Here is a 20,442-nt window from a genome sequence, read left to right as displayed (position 1 = left end):
CACAAAATCGCCTCACTGCTCCAAATCTTCCTCACATTCAGCACTTCTGCCCCACCCACCACTTTTGTACAGAAACGCCCAAAACAACTTAATATCCAGTTCATGCACCCAGGGATTGGAACATGTGCACAGTAACAGGCACCCTTCTCCCTCACAAACAAAGGAAAGTCAAAGGCCTACCAGGCCCGGATGGCTCCCTCCAGAACTCCCGAGAAACCTGGCACTCCTACTCTCATGAAAAGAGGAGATACCAAAAATCCATGTTGAGCTGGGTTCTGCAGGCAGAAGACGTCCTCCCGTCATCACTTCTAAACAAGTCTTCAAGATGTCATCACACACTGAATGACGCTCAGCCTCCTCCTGCCTATACCCTGTGTTCTCCACAATCAAACGGACAGTATTCTCAGCCGACCCCTGGGGCCGCTCAATAGCATCTTCCATCGCCACGCCTCTCCGTCACGAAAACCAACACTCTTGATCTAGCCAGCACGAGAAGCGATACCTCACAACTGTACGGGTCCGCGCCCTCTGATGGTGGCCCCACCAGAGGGTTCCTTGGGGCGTGGGACAAGGTGCTGACCGCACGACGCCACTTTGACAGAGCAGTAGCCCGCCAAGCAGAGCTCTAAAATACCGTGAAACTGGCTGTTCCTCTACGGAAATCTTTAGTAAAAGTAAAGATTTGTGCGAGATGAAGAGAAACCCGGCGATTGCTGCCACAGGGCACGCTGGACGGAGGTCAAGAACTCTATGTAGTCGTGGACAGTGACTGGCAGGCCACGCAGCCAAGGCGTGGCTTGCCTTGCCACTCAGTCTCTCCACCTCCCACACACACATGCTCCAGTCACACAACACAGTCATCCAGCTATTTATTAATTCTAAAAAAAAAAAAAAAAAAAAAAAAAAAAAAAAAAAAGAGAAAAAGGAAACCTAAAGGGGCCCAAAAGGAGGGGGTAATGTTGGGCAAAAGACTTGGCAGGATCACGGTTCGTTGGCTGTCAATCATGAGGGTCTCCAGTCCCAGAGGTTGGTTCCATGGCTGGCTGGTTGGTTCCGCTGGCTGGCTGGTTGGTCTCCGCTGGCTGGCTGGCTGGCTGGCTGGCTGGCTGGGCTGGCTGGTCTTTTTCCATAATCAAAGGATGCACTGCCCTGAGCTACTGTACTGGTCGACAAGTGTGGAGCGGACGGAGCAAGCCTTCCTCCCTGTTCCAAAAATCAGATTAATATATTAGTCTCGGCAGAGGACGTATCAGATATTAAACTGATAAGAACAGATTTTTTTTTTTTTTTGTACCCACTTTATTACACCAATCAAATCATACATCATACACAGAGTCATCAAGATTACGCCACCCACCACCAGTACACCACTTTATTTAAACCAAACCCTTCAGATCCCTCCCACCATTAACCCACCTCCCCACCCTCGGCAGTCCTGCTACTCGCCTTGTCCCTCCCATAAACCCCCTCATACTCCCTTAACACACCCTCCTCACCCTCCTCAAACCAAATGAAACCACCATGGGAGCCACAGTGCCGGGGTCCTCTTCCTCACACACACCCCGGCCTCCATCCCACAGAGCCAATCTCTACAAAAGAAACCAAACCCAAAAGCAACCTCCCCAGCACCAAGAACCCCCAAGCCCGCCTCAGAGCACTAAATCTGTTGAAAGTGGCAGACCCGCCCACCCACCCCACTAGTTCTGTACCATGGCCCAGGTGCTCTCGCCTTCCCCGACACGACCTCACAAAGCGTGGTCCAGAGTCTTCCTCCCACACCTAGGGCACAGGGAGCGGGCAATCCCATGTTTGCGTAGCCGCTCACCGGCAGGCGGTTCAGAGCCGCCTGCCAGTTCAGATCCCTACCTCTCACACAAAACAGAGCTGATGTCCTCCACAATCCTGAACCATCTCATCCACCCTCCTCCCCACCTCCACACCACAGGCGCTGGTAATCCAGCACGGCCTCCCAATGCACCCATTCCCTCAGGAAATCTAAGCACCTTGTCATAGGTGTCGTAGGCCTGACTAGGGACCAGGGAGACGTGATTGACAAAGGTCTCAGCCGCTTACCAACCCCAGCCAGAACCTGCAAATGAGCTGTGGGCAAAACCCCATCATGCCTGGCGAGAACGCCACTGCACGCCACCACGCCGCACAGCACACGGGGACCCTCCCTCAGAAACCCCCAAACATTTGCCCCTGCCACCCTCCATCCCACCACCCCAAACAGCAAAACACCCCAACCTCCCACTACACAAACCGCAAAGGGAACATGCTTTTGACACTTGGCTGGGGCATCCTGATCGCCATGACCCTCCCCACAGGAGAGGTACTGACCTCCACAGTGGCTGCCTCCCCACCCTCCTCCGGGTCAACCCCAGCAAAACTCCCCACAACTCTGCTTTGCAACCCAGGACCTCAGGCCATCTGAGTACCCAAACCCACCCAATGGATCCACCCTCCTGCCCATTTCCCAAAAACATGACCGAGGATTTCCTGTCTACCTGGCTCCCTGGTTTCGCCCAACCTCCCAAGAGGACGCTCACCCCATCGGGGCCAGCCCAGTCACAGGTGCGATGATCACCAGAGGCGGAGACTCCAGCCTCAGCCCCCCCACCCCTGCAGACAGGCCTGCCAACGTGAGTCCTGCCTCAAGGCAGCCAGGCAACACCTGAGATCAGAGAGACAGAGGCAACTGCCTCACTCCCCTCACCTGAGGGACAGTCCAAACCCATTCACCCCCACCTTGCCTCACCTCCATAAAGCAACCGGCTTGCCAAAACCCCAAACCCCATCCTCCCCACCTTGAACAGAAACTATGGCTAACCCTCGAAAGTTTCTGGTCCAGGCTTAGCAATTCTTGAGTGGCAATCCTCTGCTCTGCCCACAATATCTCTTGATTAAACCAAATCACCACCTGACTTATCTTCCCCACTCACGGACGGCACCACCTGCCCAGTCAGACACACAGGGCCTTGGCCAAGACTTATAGTCGCACGTTAGAGTGACGGCCTCCAGTTGCTCAGCAAGCCTCCATGCCCCTCAAACAGCATGTGTGATGAGCCCTGCTGGAGATCCAAACCCCGCCCCGCCGCCTCCCCGAGCACCCTGATCCAACTCACCCCAACACATCCCAAAATTCCCTAAAACCCAACAGGCCAACCTTGCCCCATCCCCGGGGACTTACTCCCTCACTCATGGACTGAGGCCTCCCAGCTCCCCAAGCTCCAGAGGCTCATCCAGCCTCAGCTGCCTCACCAGCCTACCCCTCCAGCTCATCCAAACCCCACTACCCTCCTCCCCACACCTCCTCCGAGAAGAGGCCCCTCGTGAGGCACTGAGCCACCATGTCCTCCTCTCGCCGCCACCCCGCCCCACTCCCAGCGCCCATGCCTCCTCACCTGGCGCCCTCACCTCCTGAAAAAGAAACTTGAGGCACCATCCCATGCCAAGAGACTCCCGAGCCACTTCTGGAACGGGCGCCACTGGGCCTCCTCAAAATAGTCCTCAACTTCAGCTTCACTGCCCATGTCCCTGATCCCCAATCACACCCACAGTTCCCTCCAACCTGTTCCACAGCTTCACCTGCCTCTTCCTCTCCACGCGGCACACCAAACTTGCATCAGTCTCTCCTTCCAACCCAGACCAGTCAGCTCCTCGAGGAGAAGCGGCACTCATCGCCAACCACCTCTGAGGGCCAACGATACGCCTCACTAAACCCAGCTCTCAGAGCCGATCTGGAACGCCACTCAGTCTTCCCACCAACCTCCTGTGAGAACAGCAGCAGTAACCATGCAGTGGTCAGAGCACTACCAGACACCCTGAACCACCGCAGGCTCACCCCCGGAAAGAAAAAAGTCCAATCTCGACCCCGCCTCCCTGGAGTTACCCATGTTTCCCTGCCCCCACCCATGCATATGCCAACCAACATCCCAAGCACAACCCTCAACTCCCACCCCCACCCCCGTCAAGACATCCCACGTTAAAATCCCCCATCACTCCACCACCCTGTTACATGTCAGGCATGCTGAGCTCCGCGGAAGAACCTCAAGCCTGTCAGCCCTCCCATTTCAGACAGACGCCACCAGCCTTAAATCAAGGCCCCAAACGCAGCCCAGCACAAACCCTCCCTGCTCACTGCAGACCACTGTTTCCACCTAATAAACTCAAGACCCAAACAAAACCTCACCCATCAGAATGAGCATTTCCCACCCCTACACAGAAGGCCCCTGCCCCATCCCCTTGAAAACACACCAGATCCTGTCTCAGCAGGTGGCATTCCTGCAAAAATAAACAATCAAACCCCAGCCTCCAAGGAGGTATAAAACACAGCCCGCTTCTTTGTCCCGAGCCCCTCACACAAGGGAGGCAAAGCCACTTCCAGCCCCATCTACAAGGACCTCCCACCCTAAAAGACCACCCTGGCCCCTCCCTATAAGGCAGCCCTGCAACAGAAAAACAACCCTCCACCACCCTCCTCAGCAGCACCGAAACCCCCCACACCCTCCCCACCCACCCCCATACAATGCTATACAGGAAAAAACCCCACATCCCAAAGAGCACAGCAAACCAGTTGGGTCCCATCACAGTCCTACACTTCCCATCCCACCCAACCAAGTCCATGTACAACAAAGAACAAGCTCATCAGCTACCACAGTCAGAAGGGCCGACGTCTTCTCGCCATCAGACACCGTCCCAGTTGAGGCTGCCAGAGAAACGGCTCCCTCCTGAGGAGTCCTGACAACGGGCTCTGGCCCTCCTGCCTCCCGCCTCCTCACCACTACTGAAACGCACCTCCGGGCTCCCAGGAGACGATCGCCATCCTCAGACAGAGTATGCCAGCCAGGCGATGAGCTGCCCCTGCCAGCCTCTCAGCTTGTCCACGCTCACTCAGCGCTGAGAGCGAAAGTGCCTGCTCCATGACAGGCACGTCTCAGCCGCTGCCCAGACGAACTGGCCCGCCTCCGGGCCGGGTCAATACCGCTGCAGCCCGCTGACCACCTTTCACCTTGACGCACCTCCGTCCTTTCTCCCGCAGCCGCCCCGGCTCTTCGGCCCACGCGCCGCCTCCCCATCTGCACGCTCAAGCCGGCATGAGTCCGCCAAGACCCTTCCTCGCATCCGATCCTCGCCCACCGGCCAGACTCCCCACCACCAGGTGGCCACCTCCAAAGACGCACTCTCCACCTCCAGGCCCACCTCCCGAGGAAGACGTGAGCCGCTATCTTGGCCATGCGTCTCCCCGATGTAGCCTTAGCTGTTACCTCCGCGCGAAATGCCGCTAGCTCCATCCACCTCTACTCCCCTGAACTGCAGCTGCACACGGTCAGCAAAGGACAAAGGCATCACCTCCAGGTCCAGCGACGCCGGTGGCTCACAAGAGGTCCTCCATAGGCCCCACACTGCCAGCTGCAGCATCGACCTGCCTGCCCCCACACAATGCCTCCGGGCCCTCCAGACGCCTCCCAGCCACCACCTCTCAAACACAGCCTCCGCCCAACCACCGCCCGCAAACGACTTCCTCCTTCTGACACTGGCCAAAACAGTGATCCCCACCTCCGCAGAGATCGGCAGGACTGCATTGGGCAAACCTCACCATGGGCCTTGGCCTCCCGCACCTCCTGCAGCTGACCTCAGACACTCTGCCTTCATGTGGCCCCGCCCTCACACCGCTTGCAGTACACTGCTGCTCCGGCACGATAGAAACCTGGGTTCGGCCCTGAGACTGGCGGTGCAGGAGTCCGTCTCACCGGCCCGGCTGGTTCTCCTTTAGCCCCTCACTTAAGAACTGGCGCCCTGCTCCACACACACACCAAATCATCTAGGTATTTCAACCTCGCGGACCTCTGAACAATACCGCTCAAAGCCTCCACCACCTCCACTTCCACTCCACGGTTAGCATTAGCACGCATAACGCTGTGCTAGCATGTCCAAACAAAGGAGTGATAGAAACCCTCACCTCCTCCCGCGACCGCTCCAGCGAAAGTGCTGAAAAGAACTCCAGACAGTCCGCTTCGCTCGGAAAAAGCTGATGTCAAATAGTCCAGCAGCCGGAAGTCCAGCATCACGCAGAGCAGCTTCTCCACTGCCACCTTGCAGCCCATCCAGCACGATCCTCGCGACAATATACTCCAAATCGACCTTCATCCAGAGTTCTCCCGAACGCCATCCACCTCCCCAGCCTCACCAGATTCCAAGCCGCACCTGAGGGCCGCCCGCATACAGATGTACCGCTTAACGCAACTCCCTTAACTCACTTGATTCAGCCAAGGTTTGGGAAGTTTATACTCCCACAACTGTAATGGGTCCGCGCCTTCTGGATGAGGCCTCCCGCCACCAGAGGGTCTCTTGAAGTGGACAAGCAAAAGCCGACCCCTCACACCCACGCCTCGATCACTTTTGACAGCAGTAGTCTGTCACAGAGCTTCCAAAAATACTGTAAACTCGGGGTTGTTCCTCCACGGAAATTAGCAAAGGCGAAAGATTTGTTAGATGAAGAGAAACCCGAGCGATTGCTGCCACAGTGTTAACGCTGACGGAGGCTCTCGAGCAGATCCATGTGTAGTCGTGACTAGAGGGTGACTTGCAGCCATGCGTGGCCTGGCCTTGCCACCAGTCTCTCCACCTCCCACACACACATGCTCCAGTCATAACAGTGTCATCTTAGCCATTTATTAATTTAAAAAAAAAAAAAAAAAAAAAAAAAAAAAGGAGTAGTATATGGAAAACCCAAAAGGGCCTGAAAGGGAGGGGTGGCACTTGTTGGCAAGACCTGGTAAGGACTACGTGTTCATGGGTTGTCAAACAAGGAGGGTTCCAAAGTCCTGAGGTTGTTCCACCATGGCTGTTGGTTCCGCTAGCTGGCTGGTTGGTTCCACTATTGGCTGGCTGGCTGGCCACAGGCTGCTGGCTGGCTGGCTGGGCTCTTTCTTCCACAATCGCTGGGATGTGCACCGCTCCTGGAGTCACTGCAACAATGTGGGTCGATGCGGAGCCAGACGGAGCAAGCCCTTCCGTCTCCTGTTCCAAAAATCAGATTAATATATTAGTCCGGTAGAGGACGTACTGGGGATATTAAACTGATAAGAACAGATTTTTTTTTTTTTTTTTATTGAATATAAACAGAGCAAGCAGCCCTTTGAAAACCACAAATATTATTATGGAGATAATATATATATTAATAACAACACACAAAAGATAGAAGGAAGTTAATTAAGACTTTTGGATTCAGAGGCCACCATAAACACAACATATAATATCAACAAAACCTAGGCACACAGGCTGCCCTGCCAAACACAGCTAAAAAAAAACATATACATTAATACACACTAAAAAACCTTTCCCACTCACAACACACTGTTTTAACCAATTCTACATCAAAACAACACACCCACAAATACAGAGACACACAGATACAACCCCATCACACAACACCTATCAACCTAAACCCATCGCCCGCTTCACGCCTCCATTCCCAACCCCTACCTGAACAGTAGAAGTGCCTCCTCTCCCAGCCCCTGTGCACTTCCACCTCCAACCACTGGGGTGTGGAGCCCCTCCGCGCCAGCCACAGTCCTCCACCTTCTGCCGCCCACCGACCCGCCGCACCTCCCACCCGCCAGGGCGCCCACTGCCCCGTCACCGTCGTGACGCTTCCACCATTCCTGCTCCGCGAAGCAGTAGCATCCAGCCCAGCTGGTCTCCACCTTCTTCCCACAGCCACGCACCTCTGACCCAGCCGCATTCTTGACCTTCAGGGCGGGCCATCTTGCCCGCCATGCGGCTTTAGCTGCAGCCGTAGCCGGCCACAGCCAGCCTGGCTACCATGCGGCTCCAGCCACCACACCACCAGCAGACACAGCAGACAACGGCAGCACCACCACTGCTCCCAGTCCCTGCTCTCTCCACCACTGCACTGCTTCAGGCCTCCTGCTTCCTCACTCGGATCGCTGGAGACCCTGCATCAAGAGCAGAGTCCGTAGCGCCAGTCACCACCCCAGCATAGCATGACGCTTAGCACACCCAGCAAACAAAATGGTCAGCCCTCCCCCACATAAACACACCTTCAACTCAACACACCCACACCTCACACGAAGGCCCCTCACCCCACACCCTGCAGCACCCAATTTTGGCAAGTCCGGCATGAACACCTCCCACGGTCAGGTCCCAGAGCAAACGTGACAGGGAGGCCGCACAATCAGGACGAATCTAAAGCCCGCGATGAACCCACTTTCTCCAGGAATCCATTAGAGTCCAAATATCCGCTGCTCATCTGACAAGCAGTACCAAGCCCCAGAAAGCTCCGACATCTCCCTTCAACAGGCAAAGCACGTAGTTAAAGACCTGCACCACGGTTGTAGTGTTGGTCGACCTTCACTCAGCCTTATTAATATCCCCTCCACCACGGTTTTCCCAGACGGAATCGACCACCGCCGATACACCTCATTCATCCCCGCCAACGTCCGGAAGGTCACGTCATAACAGGTCCCATCCACCACTCCCTGCAGGCACAGCACCTCCTTATCCGTCACCCGAAGCAGCTCCTTGACGACCTTCGCTCCGAAAACCTCCCGAGTCATCATGCCCCTCTTCTCCACCGGCACCAGGAACCGAATTCCGAACTTCGGGATCCCCTTCCATGTTTCAATGGCCACCATCGCTATCTCTGCTACTTGATCTTAGCCAAAAGGCCGAGAAGCGATACCCCACAACTGTACGGGGTCCGCGCCCTCTGGCGAGGGCCCCCCCACCAAAGGGTTCTTTGGGCGGACAAGCAAAAGCCCGGACCCTCGCACGACGCTCCGACTTTTGACAGAAGGTGCAGCTCCGCCGAAGCAGAGCTTCAAAAATACCGTGAACTTCGGGCTGTTTCCCGGAAATCTTTAGTAAAAGGCTAAAGATTTGTGCGAGATGAAGAGAAACCCGGCGATTGCTTACAGGGCACGCTGGACGGAGGTCAAGAACGGCGGTAGTCGCGGGACGAGGGTGACTCAAGGTGCTGCGCGCCAAGGCGTGGCTTGCCTTGCCACTCAGTCTCTCCCACCTCCCCACACACATGCTCCAGTCACAACACGGTGTCATCCAGCTATTTATTAATTTAAAAAAGAGAAAAAAGGGGGAAAACCAAAAAGGGCCTCAAAAGGAGGTGGCCGGGTTGGGCAAAAAGACCTGGCAAGGACTCACGGTGTCTGCTGGCTGTCAATCAGGAGGGTTCCAGTCCCAGAGGTTGGTTCCGCTTGGCTGGTTGGTTTCGCTGGCTGGCTGGTTGGTTCCGCTGGCTGGCTGGCTGGCTGGCTGGCTGGCTGGCTGGCTGGCTGGGTTCTTTTCTTCCACAATCAAAGGGATGTGCACCGTTCCTGAGTCACTGCAATGCAGACCGGTCGTCGCAAGGGCGGACGGAGCAAGCCCTCTTCCGTCCCCCTAGTTCCAAAAATCAGATTAATATATTAGTCCGGGTAGAGGGCGGTATCGAATATTAAACTGAGTAAGAACAGATTTTTTTTTTTTTTACATAAGCCATAGCACACCACACAGGAAGACAATTGACATGCCATGCCACCACCACAGAGGGTGCTGGTCCTATGCGGCACAGAAGTCCCACCAGCCTTGAAAAACAAACACACAGAAGATAAACACACAAAAGATATAGAAGGAAGTTAAGTCTAGGCTAGAGGCTGTGGTAAAATGGGCACGCAGGCCCCAAGGCACCAGGTACACAAATGAGCTCGGGCACACAGGCCCAGCCAAAAACAAAAACACATCAAGACACACCAACACCAAACCCAACACGTCCACCCACAGTACACTTTTAATCCCCCCCAACACCCACATCAACACAGCAGAACATCACGAACCCCCACTAGTCCATACCCATAGTTCGCTTCAAACTATCCACATCCCACCCAGCAAGCTGGGCAGGGAGGGGGCGACTCCCCCGTTCTACAGTCCGCCCCTCCGTCACCGACTCCACCGAATCCGCCGACTCATCCGACTCCAACTCCACCATCTCACCCGTAGTCCCCGACTCAGCCACCAGGGGCAGGGAGCGATCAATAGCCGCCGCCCCCTCCCCCGGCCGCTGACGCCGCGCAGGAGCACTCTCCGGACCTCCACCCTCCAGGGGGCGCTTCCCAGACACCATCGCCAGTTCCGCCATCTCCTCTTCCTGGGAGGCCGTTGCCTCCGCCCAGTTCAGCGCCCCAGCCTTCTCCGGAAGCCACGCCGGCCTGCCCCCCGACCCCGCCCGGTCCCTCCACCCCCTGGGCGGCCCTATCTTTGGCCGCCATGCGGCTCTAGCGTTAGCCGTAGCCACCTGGCAGCCACCATGCGCCCAGCTCCCGTACCACCAGCAGACACTGCAGCTCCTGGTCCTCCCACTTTCGCACCAGCCGCCACTCAGTCAGTGGAGCCTCTGCTCCAACACACCAGTCGCCCAAGGAGCCTGCTTGCGAAACAGAAACCCTCCCACCACCAGATAACCCCACCCACCGCCTCCCGCGCCAGCTCTGTCTCTTGGGGCACCTCAGAAAGAGGTGATCCTTAGCCCCACACAATGAACACTCCCGCTTCTCTCCCCACACAGTCCTTCACCACATGCCCCACCACCCCGCAACGAACACACCGCTGCACAACAACACACTCCTCCTCAAATGTCCCCTTCCCCCATCCCCAACAAACAGTCGGCAAGCCCGCAAAACACCCATCCGGATCCGACCCAGAGCAAACAAATCACGGAGGCCGAGCTGGCGGCCCTCCCCAGAGACACGAAAACGCACACAGTACCTCCACTTTCCAGTCCAGAATCCGTTAGAGTCCACGACCTTCTCCCCTGGTGACACCGAACTGCAATATCGGCTCAGGAACCACCGCACGTCCATCTCCAACACGTGCGGGTTGAGCACCTGCACCACCACCACGTTGACCTCATTATGCCGCAGACGCCTAATCCCTCGAATCCGTTTGTCACCATTCCCCTTCCCGTACGCAATGCGCAGGTCCTCCTCCGTCTTAAAGGTGACATCCAGCCACCCCTCCGCCGGGTAGTCCTGCAGGCACAGCACGTCAGCTCCCGATAATCCCAGCACGCCCTTGAGAATCACCTCTCCAAACCCAGCCCGGTCCAACTCCGTCCTCCTCGCCTCCGGGATCACGTACCGGATCGCTTGCTTCGGTATCCCCTTCAACTCGGCCAACCGATCCACCATCGCTGCCTCAGGTAATCCCAGTGGATAAGAACAGATACTACACTTGATCTTAGCCAAAAGGCCGAGAAGCGATACCCCACAACTCAACGGGGTCGAGCCCCCTGGAGCGGAGGGCCCCCTCAGAGAGGTTCCTTGGGGGGCGGGACAAGCAAAAGCTGACCCTCACACGACGCCGACTTTTTGACAGAAAGGTGCAGCTCACTGAAGCAGAGCTTCCAAAATACCGTAAACTGGGGCTGTTCCCCTCCACGGAAATCTTTAGTAAAAGGCGAAAGATTTGTAGAGATGAAGAGAAAACCCGAAGGCGATTGCCACAGGGCACGCTGGACGGAGGTCAAGAACGCGGTAGTCGACGCCGGGGTGACTCCGGCAGGTGCTGCCCGCGCCAAGGCGTGGCTTGCCTTGCTCAGTCTCTCCACCTCCCCACACACATGCTCCAGTCACAACACAGTGTCATCCAGCTATTTATTAATTTAAAAAAAAAAGAGAAAAAGGGGGAAAAAAACCTAAAAAGGGGGCGAAAAAGGAGGTGGCACGTTGGGCAAAAAGACCTGGCAAGGACTCACGCGGTCTGCTGGCTGTCAAATCAAGGAGGGTTCCAAAGTCCCAGAGGTTGGTTCCATGCTGGCTGGCTGGTTGGTTCAGCTGGCTGGCTGGTTGGTTCCGCTGGCTGGCTGGCTGGCTGGCTGGGCTGGCTGGCTGGGTTCTTTTCTTTCCACAAGGGATATTGCACGTTCCTGGAGTCACTTTCGCAATACCGGAATGACAAGGGTGGAAGCGGACGGAGCAAGCCCCTCTTCCGGCTCCCTGTTCCAAAAATCAGATTAATATGTGTAGTCCTCGGTAGAGGACGTATCCAGATATTAAACTGATAAGAACAGATACCTTGATCTTTAGCCAAAAGGCGGTAGCCATACCCCACAACTGTACGGGGTCCGGCCCCCCTCTCTGGCGAGGGCCCCGCCCTCAGAGGGTTCCTTGGGCGGGACAAACAAAGCGGACCCTCACCACGACTTTCGACTTTTGACAGAAAGTGCAGCTCCGCGAAGCAGAGCTTCCCAAAATATCCGAACTCAGGGCTGTTCCCCTCCCGCGAAATCTTTAGTAAAAGGCTAAAAGATTTATGCGAGATGAAGAGAAACCCGAGCGATTGCTGCCACAGGGCACGCTGGACGGAGGTCAAGAACGGGCGGTAGTCGTGGGACGAGGGGTGACTCCAGGTGCTACCCGCCGAGCCAAGGGCGCGGGCTTGCCTTGCCACTCAGTCTCTCCACCTCCCACACACACATGCTCCAGTCACAACACAGTGTCATCCAGCTACATTCTAAAAAAAAAAAAAAAAAGAGAAAAAAGGGCGGAAAACCCAAAAGGGCCGAAAGGGAGGTGGCACGGTTGGGCAAAAGACCCGGCAAGGACTCACGCGGTTCGCTGGCTGTCAATCAAGGAGGGTTCCAGTCCCAGAGGTTGGTTCCGCTAGTGGCTGGCTGGTTGGTTCCGCTTGGCTGGCTGGTTGGTTCCTGGCAGCTGGCTGGCTGGCTGGCTGGCTGGCTGGCTGGCTGGCTGGGTTCTTTTCTTCCACAATCAAGGGATATGCACCGTTCCTGGAGTCACTGCAATACCCGGCCGTCGTGGAGAGCGGACGGACAAGCCCTCTTCCGTCTCCTGTTCCAAAAATCAGATTAATATATTAGTCCTCGGGTAGAGGGCGTATCAGATATTAAACTGATAAGAACAGATTTTTTTTTTTTTTTTTATTGAAGTCAAAATTCAAACATACATAATCATAAATATCACCAAACCCTCCACCGCAGACCACTATTCCCTATTCCCACAAAACCAACACACAAGAGATTACATTCCCACTAGCCCACTCCCACCCTTGGCAGCCCCCAAACCTCCGGCACCTCCCTCCCCATACAGCTCCCTATACTCCTCCCACCCTCTCTCAAGAAAAAGTCCCCAAAAAGAACAAAAACTACAGGTTCACAGTAGGCTCTGCTTCCTGATGCAGTCTGCCGCCATCTCCATTGTGAGCCATCTTCACATAGGAAATAAGAAGCCACACAGCCAATTCCTTTTCCCCACCCCACGCATCCAGGCCCCTCCCACAGCACCATGTCCGAGGACAAGTCAGGTCCTCCCCTATCTCCTGCACCACTGCCCCACCAACCCCAAGTTCCCAGCTCCCAGGACAGACCAAAAGGCGTGTTTCCACCCTCCTCCCGCCCGCAACCCACTGACATAACGGAGAGCGACTGACCCCATGCCGGTGTAACCGCCTCCTCACTGCAGCCGTGTCAGCCGCCCCAACCAATGGAGATCCTCTGCCACACACAACCTCTGGGCTGCAAAAGTGCCCACCCACCCCACCCCTCACGCTGCCTCTATCCTGGTCTTGCCACTCTTCCATGATGCCCCTATACAGGGTCTTGTTGGTCCACCACCGTGTCCCTCCAGTGCCCAGCTGTCTCTTAAAAACCTCGCCACCTCCTCAAAGTGGTCAGGCCGTCCGTGGGACCACGGGGCTGGAGGAGCTCAGGGGCCCCAGGCTCCCTCAGAAGAAACCCCAGCCAGAACCTCCCCAGAACCTGCCTCGTGAACCCTCTGCCACCCCACTGAAAGGCCAATAAGCAGGAGCTGCTGTTCTCGCTGCAAGCAAGGTACTTGCCTCACCCCTCCGCCACCTTCTGTACATCACCTCCCCGCCACCTCAGCTCTGTCCTCCCACCCCACACAAAAGCAAACACCTCCCTCTCCAACCTCCTCCTCCCCACAGGCTGCATCGAAGACCACAGCCAGAAGGTAAGGGTAAGATGTTCACTTGCACCAAGGGCCTCCTCCTGTCAACGAGGTGTCATGCCTTCCACCTCCCCAAACGCTGTTTGACCTTCCCATACATCCCTCCCAGTTCCTCCCCCGGCCTATCTCCCTCCCAAACCACAACCCCAGCACCTTCTTTGTAGGCCATCCACTGCCACCGTGAAACCTCTTGGCGCCCACCCCCTACCCTCCCATGCCCCAAAAGCCACTGCCACTTAGCTATGTTGACCTCGCCTGAGGTGTCTGCTCTCGTATTCTCTAAAGCTCCCCAGAACGCACTCCAAACCCTGTCGGTGGTCAAGAACAGGTGTCATGTCAGTTCGTATACGCAGAGACCTTTTTGCTGCCTGGAGCCCCCAATCAGAGGTGTAATTCTGTGATCCCCATCCCCTAACCCGGCTTCCAGTAACGGCTCCAGGGACCATGATCGCATAGAAGGGACAAGGCACCCTTGCTCACCCCCAGCGCCTGTGCAGTGCAATCCACCTGACTGTAAATTCCCATTCTACCCTCATCTGACTCCTAACCCCTATACAAGGTCTTGATCCACTCCCACCAAACGGGCCTAAAGCTCCATTTGCTCCAGGGACCAGGGAAAGGGAACCCATGACTGACCCTGTCGTTGGGGTCTTTCCTGGTCCAGGGCTCAACACCGCCTAACGGCAGCCTCTGTCTGACCAGCTGATGACATCTCCCTACTAGGGACAAGGACAGCTCCAGTCAATTCCACCTCAAGACCCCACAAGTCTGGTCCAAGCACTCCACTACCAGCGGGTATCACTCCCTCTCAGCCGGGATCGCCAAGACTTTGCAACCACCTTATAGTCTCAGGAGAGGAGGGTGATGGGGTCAGCCAGTTCTCCAGCCTGGTCTCTCCTTTTTAAAGAGGAGGGTGACTAGCTAGACCTCATAGAGGCTGCCAACTGGCCCGCCTCTGTGACACTCCCCACCACAGCCAACAACCTCCCCTGGGTACATCCTTAAAAACGCCTTGATAAAGTCAGTCATAGGGTCATTCCCTCCCGGGTGACTTCTACCACTCCTTCATAGACTCCTACTGCCTCCTTGAGTTCCCCAGTGTGAGATGAAAGCCCCTCTCCCTCCCTCCCCCAAAACACCCCTCACCCGTGACACTGTGTCCCTCTCACCCGGCCTCCCCATCCCTAATGCGCCCTAAAAACAAGATTCATAAAACCACGCTTACCTCACATCCTCGAGGGTCAGTGGACCAGCCCTGCCCTCCCTCCAGCCCCTCTCATCCATACCCTCCCCTGCCTTAGCCTGTGTCAGATTGAAAGAAAATTTTGACGGTCGGGCCATTCCTCCCCTGGCCACTCTGCCTGAGACCCAGCCTGGCCTCACCCCTCAAACCTCATCTCGGCCTTCAGGCATTGATCCTGACCCTGAAGGACCCTCTGTGCCTTGTGCCCCCACAGGAACTCCAGCTCCCAATGACAGGCCCCCCTAACTTTTCCCCTCCCACTTAAGATTTTCGTCAGCCACCCACCCTTACAAAACAAGCTTTCACCTTGTCCCTTCATGGCCTCCCCACCACCCTGCTGAAGAGAAAACTAGGCTCTGCTCTGCCTCCACCCCAGCAACTTCCTCAGACTCCTCAACAAACTGCTCGTCTCTAACAAATGGTTGGGAACCGCTTCTATCTCGCCGCCTCTCTCCACCAAGCTCCACTGGGCCTACACTCCCTATGTATGCAGTGGGTCGGAGAACCAGACCGGCCACACCCGGAAGCCCCTAAGAGGCACTCCCCGCCGGAAAAACAAATAGTCAATCCTTGACCTCACCCCCTCGAAGTTTCCCATGTATCCCCCCACTCCCACCCGTCCCCTGCCACCCTAAAAGAACTCACAGAGCCCAAAATCAGCACACAAATCCCGCAACTCCCTCCCCTCCCATGAATTGATGTCCAACTGCACATTGAAATCCCCCCCCACCACCACCACCCTATTCACCATCAACAAAGGCGCCAGCCCTGCAAACTCCACTCTGTCCCTCACAGACACTGGTGCGTAAACACAAATAAAACGAAAATCCACCCCTCTATACTTACAATCCATATAAAAAACCCTCCCTGGTTCCACACTCACCTCCACCTCCACCACAAAATCATAAGACCCCAACAAGATCCCCACCCCATCAGAATGCACATCCCCCACCCCTCACCCCGAAGGCCCCTTCCCCCACCCCTCTTGGAAAACCCCAACGTCCCCACCCACTTGCAAATGGCATTCCTGCAGGAAAACTACACCAGTTCAAAAGTCCCCAGGTAAGCAAACACAGCTCCCCTCTTCCCCCCATCCCGCATCCCCCTAACATTCAAAGAAACAAAATTCATTCAAAAGAAAACCAAAACCCCAAACCCAACCACCCCAGCCCCTCCCTCCTCCCACACCCCCACATGCAAACAGCACACAACCCACACCAACATGTCAGTATTACAAACAAAACCCATCATCAGATCACTTTCCCCTGTTGTCCCCCTGGGCCCCCACGTCCATGCCCAGAACCCGACCCAGCACCCGCATTACCTTTAGTTGCAGGTAGTAACCCGCCCTTACCAGCAGGGGGGGGCGGCCTGCCCAACACGTCAGTCTTAGTGGACAGCGGGGCACCCACCGGCCCTCCACACGTTGGTGCAAGCACCCTAGTCCGGTCACCTGTAGATGGCGCATCCACGAGGGCCTCAGAAGCCCCAGCCGTCACCTCACCCCGCCTCTCCGCACCAAACACTGGAGACCCCGGCAAGCCGGCATCGCCAGAGACCGCAAGGGGCAAGGACGGGCTGGGACCGCTGCCACCAGCGACCAAAGCCTGAGCCAGCTCAAGGCCTCCGCACCCCCACCACCATCTTCCAGACCCGCCCATGAACGCCGAGAACAGGGCCCGCATCAGCCCCGCTGACGACCACCACCTTTTTCACACACCCGGCCTCCTGCCCTCGATCACGACGACTGCCTCTTGAGCACCCGCATTCTCATCCATCACCGCCCCTGCACCTCCGCCTCCGCGCCTCTACCTCCAGCAGGGCTCAGCTGCATGTCATCAAAACCGGAGACACCTGAAGAGGGCTGAGGCTCAGCGCCCAGCAGGCCACTGGGCCCTCACGCACCTCATGCGGCTGCCCCTTGTTCTCCAGCGCTAAGGCTAGCATTAGCCTCCACCCGTCAAGCTACCCGACTCCAGGCCACCCAGGAGACCAAGAGCACTTCCTCAGAGGAGTCTCCAGGTCCTGTGTCGTCAGAAGAGCCGCCAGCCAGGCCCACGGCAAACGCCTTCCCACCACACCAGCCTCCAGCACTTTCCACCACCGCCTGCCGCTGCTCTGGCTGACGCCACTGCTGCCACATGCGCGGGAGGCACCTAGCTTCCCAGCACCCAGGCTGTCCTCCTCACCATCCGCAAAGTTTTCTGCTGCCTGGGCAGGCTCTGTAAAGGTGGTCAGGGCTACTGGGCAGGTTGCGACTTTAGCGGGGCAGTGCACCGCCATTATGTGTGCCCCACACCCCGCACTCCGCAAACAATTCTGCAGAGCATGTCATTTCATGTCCCCGCTTTGCCCACATCTTCTGCAGTAAAGAGGCTGCCCTTGATAAGACAAAAGCCTCTATTGGCCCCAACGAAAAATTCCCCGGAGGGTGAACAGTAAGTCCTGGGTTAACAGGATCGTCTTTAAATTTAACCAAAAGGTACCCGGCCATTCCAAACCCCAAACTTGTTCAGGCACTTATCTCCCCGAACCTCAACACAATACAACTAGCACTTAAATAATATTTAACTCAACCCACGGGTTATACAAGTGAACATGCAGCAAAATGCTAGCATGGCCAAACAAAGGAACCAAGAAAGTCCGGCTCACCAACTCGTCGTCCTTTAAAGCTGGTTCAAATCCGCCAAAAAAACCAGGCAGTCTTGTGCTCGAAAACTCATCATAAAATCCAACTGAAGAAGTCTGACGTAATAACCTCGATCCAGGAAGCGAAAAACCCTTATCCAAATAACATCCATTATATAATCCTCGTCACCTTCCTCCGTACATCACCATCTTCCACGACAATTCTCGGTATTGATGCGGGTTTTCCTGGGGGCCGACGAGAAAGCACTACTAGTCACCATGACTTGATTACTATCACGTGATCTTAGCCAACAGGCGGCGATACCCTGGCTATGCGGGTCCGGCGCCCCTCTGGCGAGGCCCCGCCACTCAGAGGGTTCCTTGAGGCGGGACAAGCAAGCGGACCCTCACCGCGACGCTCGACTTTTGACAGAAAGGTGCAGCTCCGCTGACAGAGCTTCAAAATACGTAAACTGGGAACCATTCCTCCCTGCAAATCTTTAGTAAAGCCGAAAGATTTGTGAGATGAAGAAAACCCGGTTATACTACAGGGCACGCTGGGCGGAGGTCAAGAGCGGTAGTCGTGGGCGAAGGTGACTCAAGGTGCTGCCGCAGCAAAGTATTTGCCTTGCCCTCAGTCTCTCCACCTCCCACACACACATGCTCCAGTCACAACACAGTGTCATCCAGCTATTTATTAATTTAAAAAAAAAACAAAAAAAAGAAAAAGGCGGAAAACCCAAAAGGGCCCGAAAAGGGAGTGTACAGTTGGGCAAAAGACCTGTAGGACTCACGTGTCTGCTGGCTGTCAATCAAGGAGGGTTCCAGTCCCAGAGGTTGTCTCCTCCGGGCTTGGCTGGTTGGTTGGTTCCGCTGGCTGGCTGGTTGGTTCCGCTGGCTGGCTGGCTGGTTGGCTGGCTGGCTGGCTGGCTGGCTGGCTGGCTGGGTTCTTTTCTTCCACAATCAAGGGATGTGCACTGCTCCTGAGTCACGGTCAATTGGTCGATGCGGTGGGAGCGGATCTGAGCAAGCTCCCTCTTTCCGCTCCCTGTTCCAAAAATCAGATTAATATATAGTCCTCGGGTAGAGGACGTATCAGATATTAAACTGATAAGAACAGATTTTTTTTCCATAATAATGTTTATTAACAAATCATAAATCATACACACATAAGTCAGACCAAGGGACCAAACAAAACCACACTTCAAACCCTGCCCACCCCCCACCAAACCCCAAAACCAAAACAAAAACACAACAAAACCGGCACCTTGCCTTTAAACATAAACAAGTACATACAGTATCGCCTGAATTTACATGTTACAACACCTTTTTTTTTTTTTTTTTTTTTTTTTTTTTTTTTTTTTTTATTTTTTTTTTTTTGTTTACAAGTACAAGTCTTTATACTACCCACCACCACAACACCCACATCACAAACTCCTGCCCAATCCCCCAAAATCAACCCACCCCCACCCTGGGCAATCCCCCCCACACCGCCCTCGTTTCCTCCACCCTTGAATCTAAATATCCTCCTCCTACCCACCCTGCCAACTGATCCAAACACCCTCTCCGGCTCCAGTCTTGGGCACCACCTTTCTCACACAGTCCCCCTCCAGTCCCAGAGGGCCAGTTTGAAGGCTGTGATGATGCTCCACACCACCAGCCTCTTCCTCCCCTTTTGAGACCCTGCCATTACAAGGTAGGTCAGCGTGAGGCCTCCCGTCCATCACCCACCACCTCCTTACCCTCCTCCACCCTACCGCCCCCCTGCGCAGCCACAAAGCATGGTCCACAATTTCCTCCTCCCACACCCGACCAGGACAGAGCTGTCCCCCCCACCCCCAACCTGTGCACCCGCTCCCCTCTCACCGGGAGCCTACCCAGCACTGCCAGCCAGTTTGGGTCCTCCCCTCCCCTGTCTCCCTCATTGCTGTCCACCCCAGGCAGCCTGTCACACCCTAGCTGGCTCCTGCAGCAAGGAGTCGCCCTAACTTGGTCTCCTGTTTTGTCCCTATGCCTCGGGATCAGGCCGTCCTCCAGCGCCCACGGCCGCTTCGCCACAAACTTCGCAGCCACGGCATAATGCCCCGGCTGCTCCCAGGTTTCCTGACTTCATCGCCTCCAGCGGCGGAGCCGCCGTAGTAACCCAGCCAGGCAGACCGGCTTACAGCCGTGTGGCTGAACTCCCCCATAACCACCCGCGCCTGAAAGGCCACAAACAAAGCTGCCAGTTTGACTGTGAACCAGAACACAGGCCCTCCCCACCTCACGTCATATCAGCCTGCTCACCAACTCTCCTTCCCCCCCCACACGAAGGCGAATGCCTCCCTCTCCAGCGCCCGAGCGCTCGCTGGCGGCAACGGGTACACATAGGCCAGGTGGTTGAGCATTGGCAGGATGTCTGCCTTAAGGGCCATCACCCTGCCTGACAGCGACAACCCCTCTCCTCCACATGCCCAGCCTGCTTCACTTACCTTCTGGTCCCAATTAAACTGCATTCCCTCCCTTGAAAATACCCCTAACCTCCCTACCTCACTCACCCCAAAACCCCCATCCTCCTCCTGCCCC

General features: G+C 55.9%; 1 protein-coding gene, 4 non-coding genes and 3 pseudogenes across 5 annotated transcripts; 1 reads left to right on the top strand and 7 right to left on the bottom strand.

Annotated features, from left to right (window-relative positions):
• Positions 1-2,119: 2,119 nt before the first annotated feature.
• On the top strand, positions 2,120-5,254 carry LOC125305988 (putative protein TPRXL). The gene is made up of 5 exons (XM_048261145.1): positions 2,120-2,332; positions 2,418-2,642; positions 3,161-3,332; positions 3,561-3,651; positions 4,930-5,254. The coding sequence occupies exons 1-5, from the start codon at positions 2,120-2,122 to the stop codon at positions 5,252-5,254; spliced, it is 1,026 nt and encodes a 341-aa protein (XP_048117102.1).
• A 3,571-nt stretch (positions 5,255-8,825) lies between these two features.
• On the bottom strand, positions 8,826-8,933 carry LOC125308612 (annotated as a pseudogene).
• A 2,215-nt stretch (positions 8,934-11,148) lies between these two features.
• On the bottom strand, positions 11,149-11,280 carry LOC125309059 (annotated as a pseudogene).
• Positions 11,281-11,402: 122 nt separating this feature from the next.
• On the bottom strand, positions 11,403-11,510 carry LOC125308579 (annotated as a pseudogene).
• A 419-nt stretch (positions 11,511-11,929) lies between these two features.
• On the bottom strand, positions 11,930-12,122 carry LOC125308912. The gene has a single exon (XR_007196015.1). It is a non-coding gene; the product is annotated as a U2 spliceosomal RNA (small nuclear RNA).
• A 122-nt stretch (positions 12,123-12,244) lies between these two features.
• On the bottom strand, positions 12,245-12,357 carry LOC125308606. The gene has a single exon (XR_007195924.1). It is a non-coding gene; the product is annotated as a U5 spliceosomal RNA (small nuclear RNA).
• Positions 12,358-12,792: 435 nt separating this feature from the next.
• Positions 12,793-12,979, bottom strand: LOC125308977. Its single transcript, XR_007196033.1, has one exon. It is a non-coding gene; the product is annotated as a U2 spliceosomal RNA (small nuclear RNA).
• A 5,865-nt stretch (positions 12,980-18,844) lies between these two features.
• LOC125308988 lies at positions 18,845-19,030 on the bottom strand. The gene has a single exon (XR_007196035.1). It is a non-coding gene; the product is annotated as a U2 spliceosomal RNA (small nuclear RNA).
• Positions 19,031-20,442: the final 1,412 nt, after the last annotated feature.

The sequence above is a fragment of the Alosa alosa genome, chromosome 1 (genome assembly GCF_017589495.1).
Source record: "Alosa alosa isolate M-15738 ecotype Scorff River chromosome 1, AALO_Geno_1.1, whole genome shotgun sequence".
Classification (NCBI taxonomy): Eukaryota; Metazoa; Chordata; class Actinopteri; order Clupeiformes; family Clupeidae; genus Alosa; species Alosa alosa.
The sequence above is the reverse complement of the archived record's forward strand: the minus strand, read 5'-3'. Positions and strand labels throughout refer to the sequence as shown.

Coding starts and splice junctions, on each gene's coding strand:
- LOC125305988 (XM_048261145.1), top strand. CDS start 2,120: ATGCCTGGCGAGAACGCCACTGCACGCCACCACGCCGCACAGCACACG. Junction 2,333..2,417: donor TGACCCTCCCCACAGGAGAG/GTACTGACCTCC, acceptor TTTGCAACCCAG/GACCTCAGGCCATCTGAGTA. Junction 2,643..3,160: donor CTGCAGACAGGCCTGCCAAC/GTGAGTCCTGCC, acceptor AAAACCCAACAG/GCCAACCTTGCCCCATCCCC.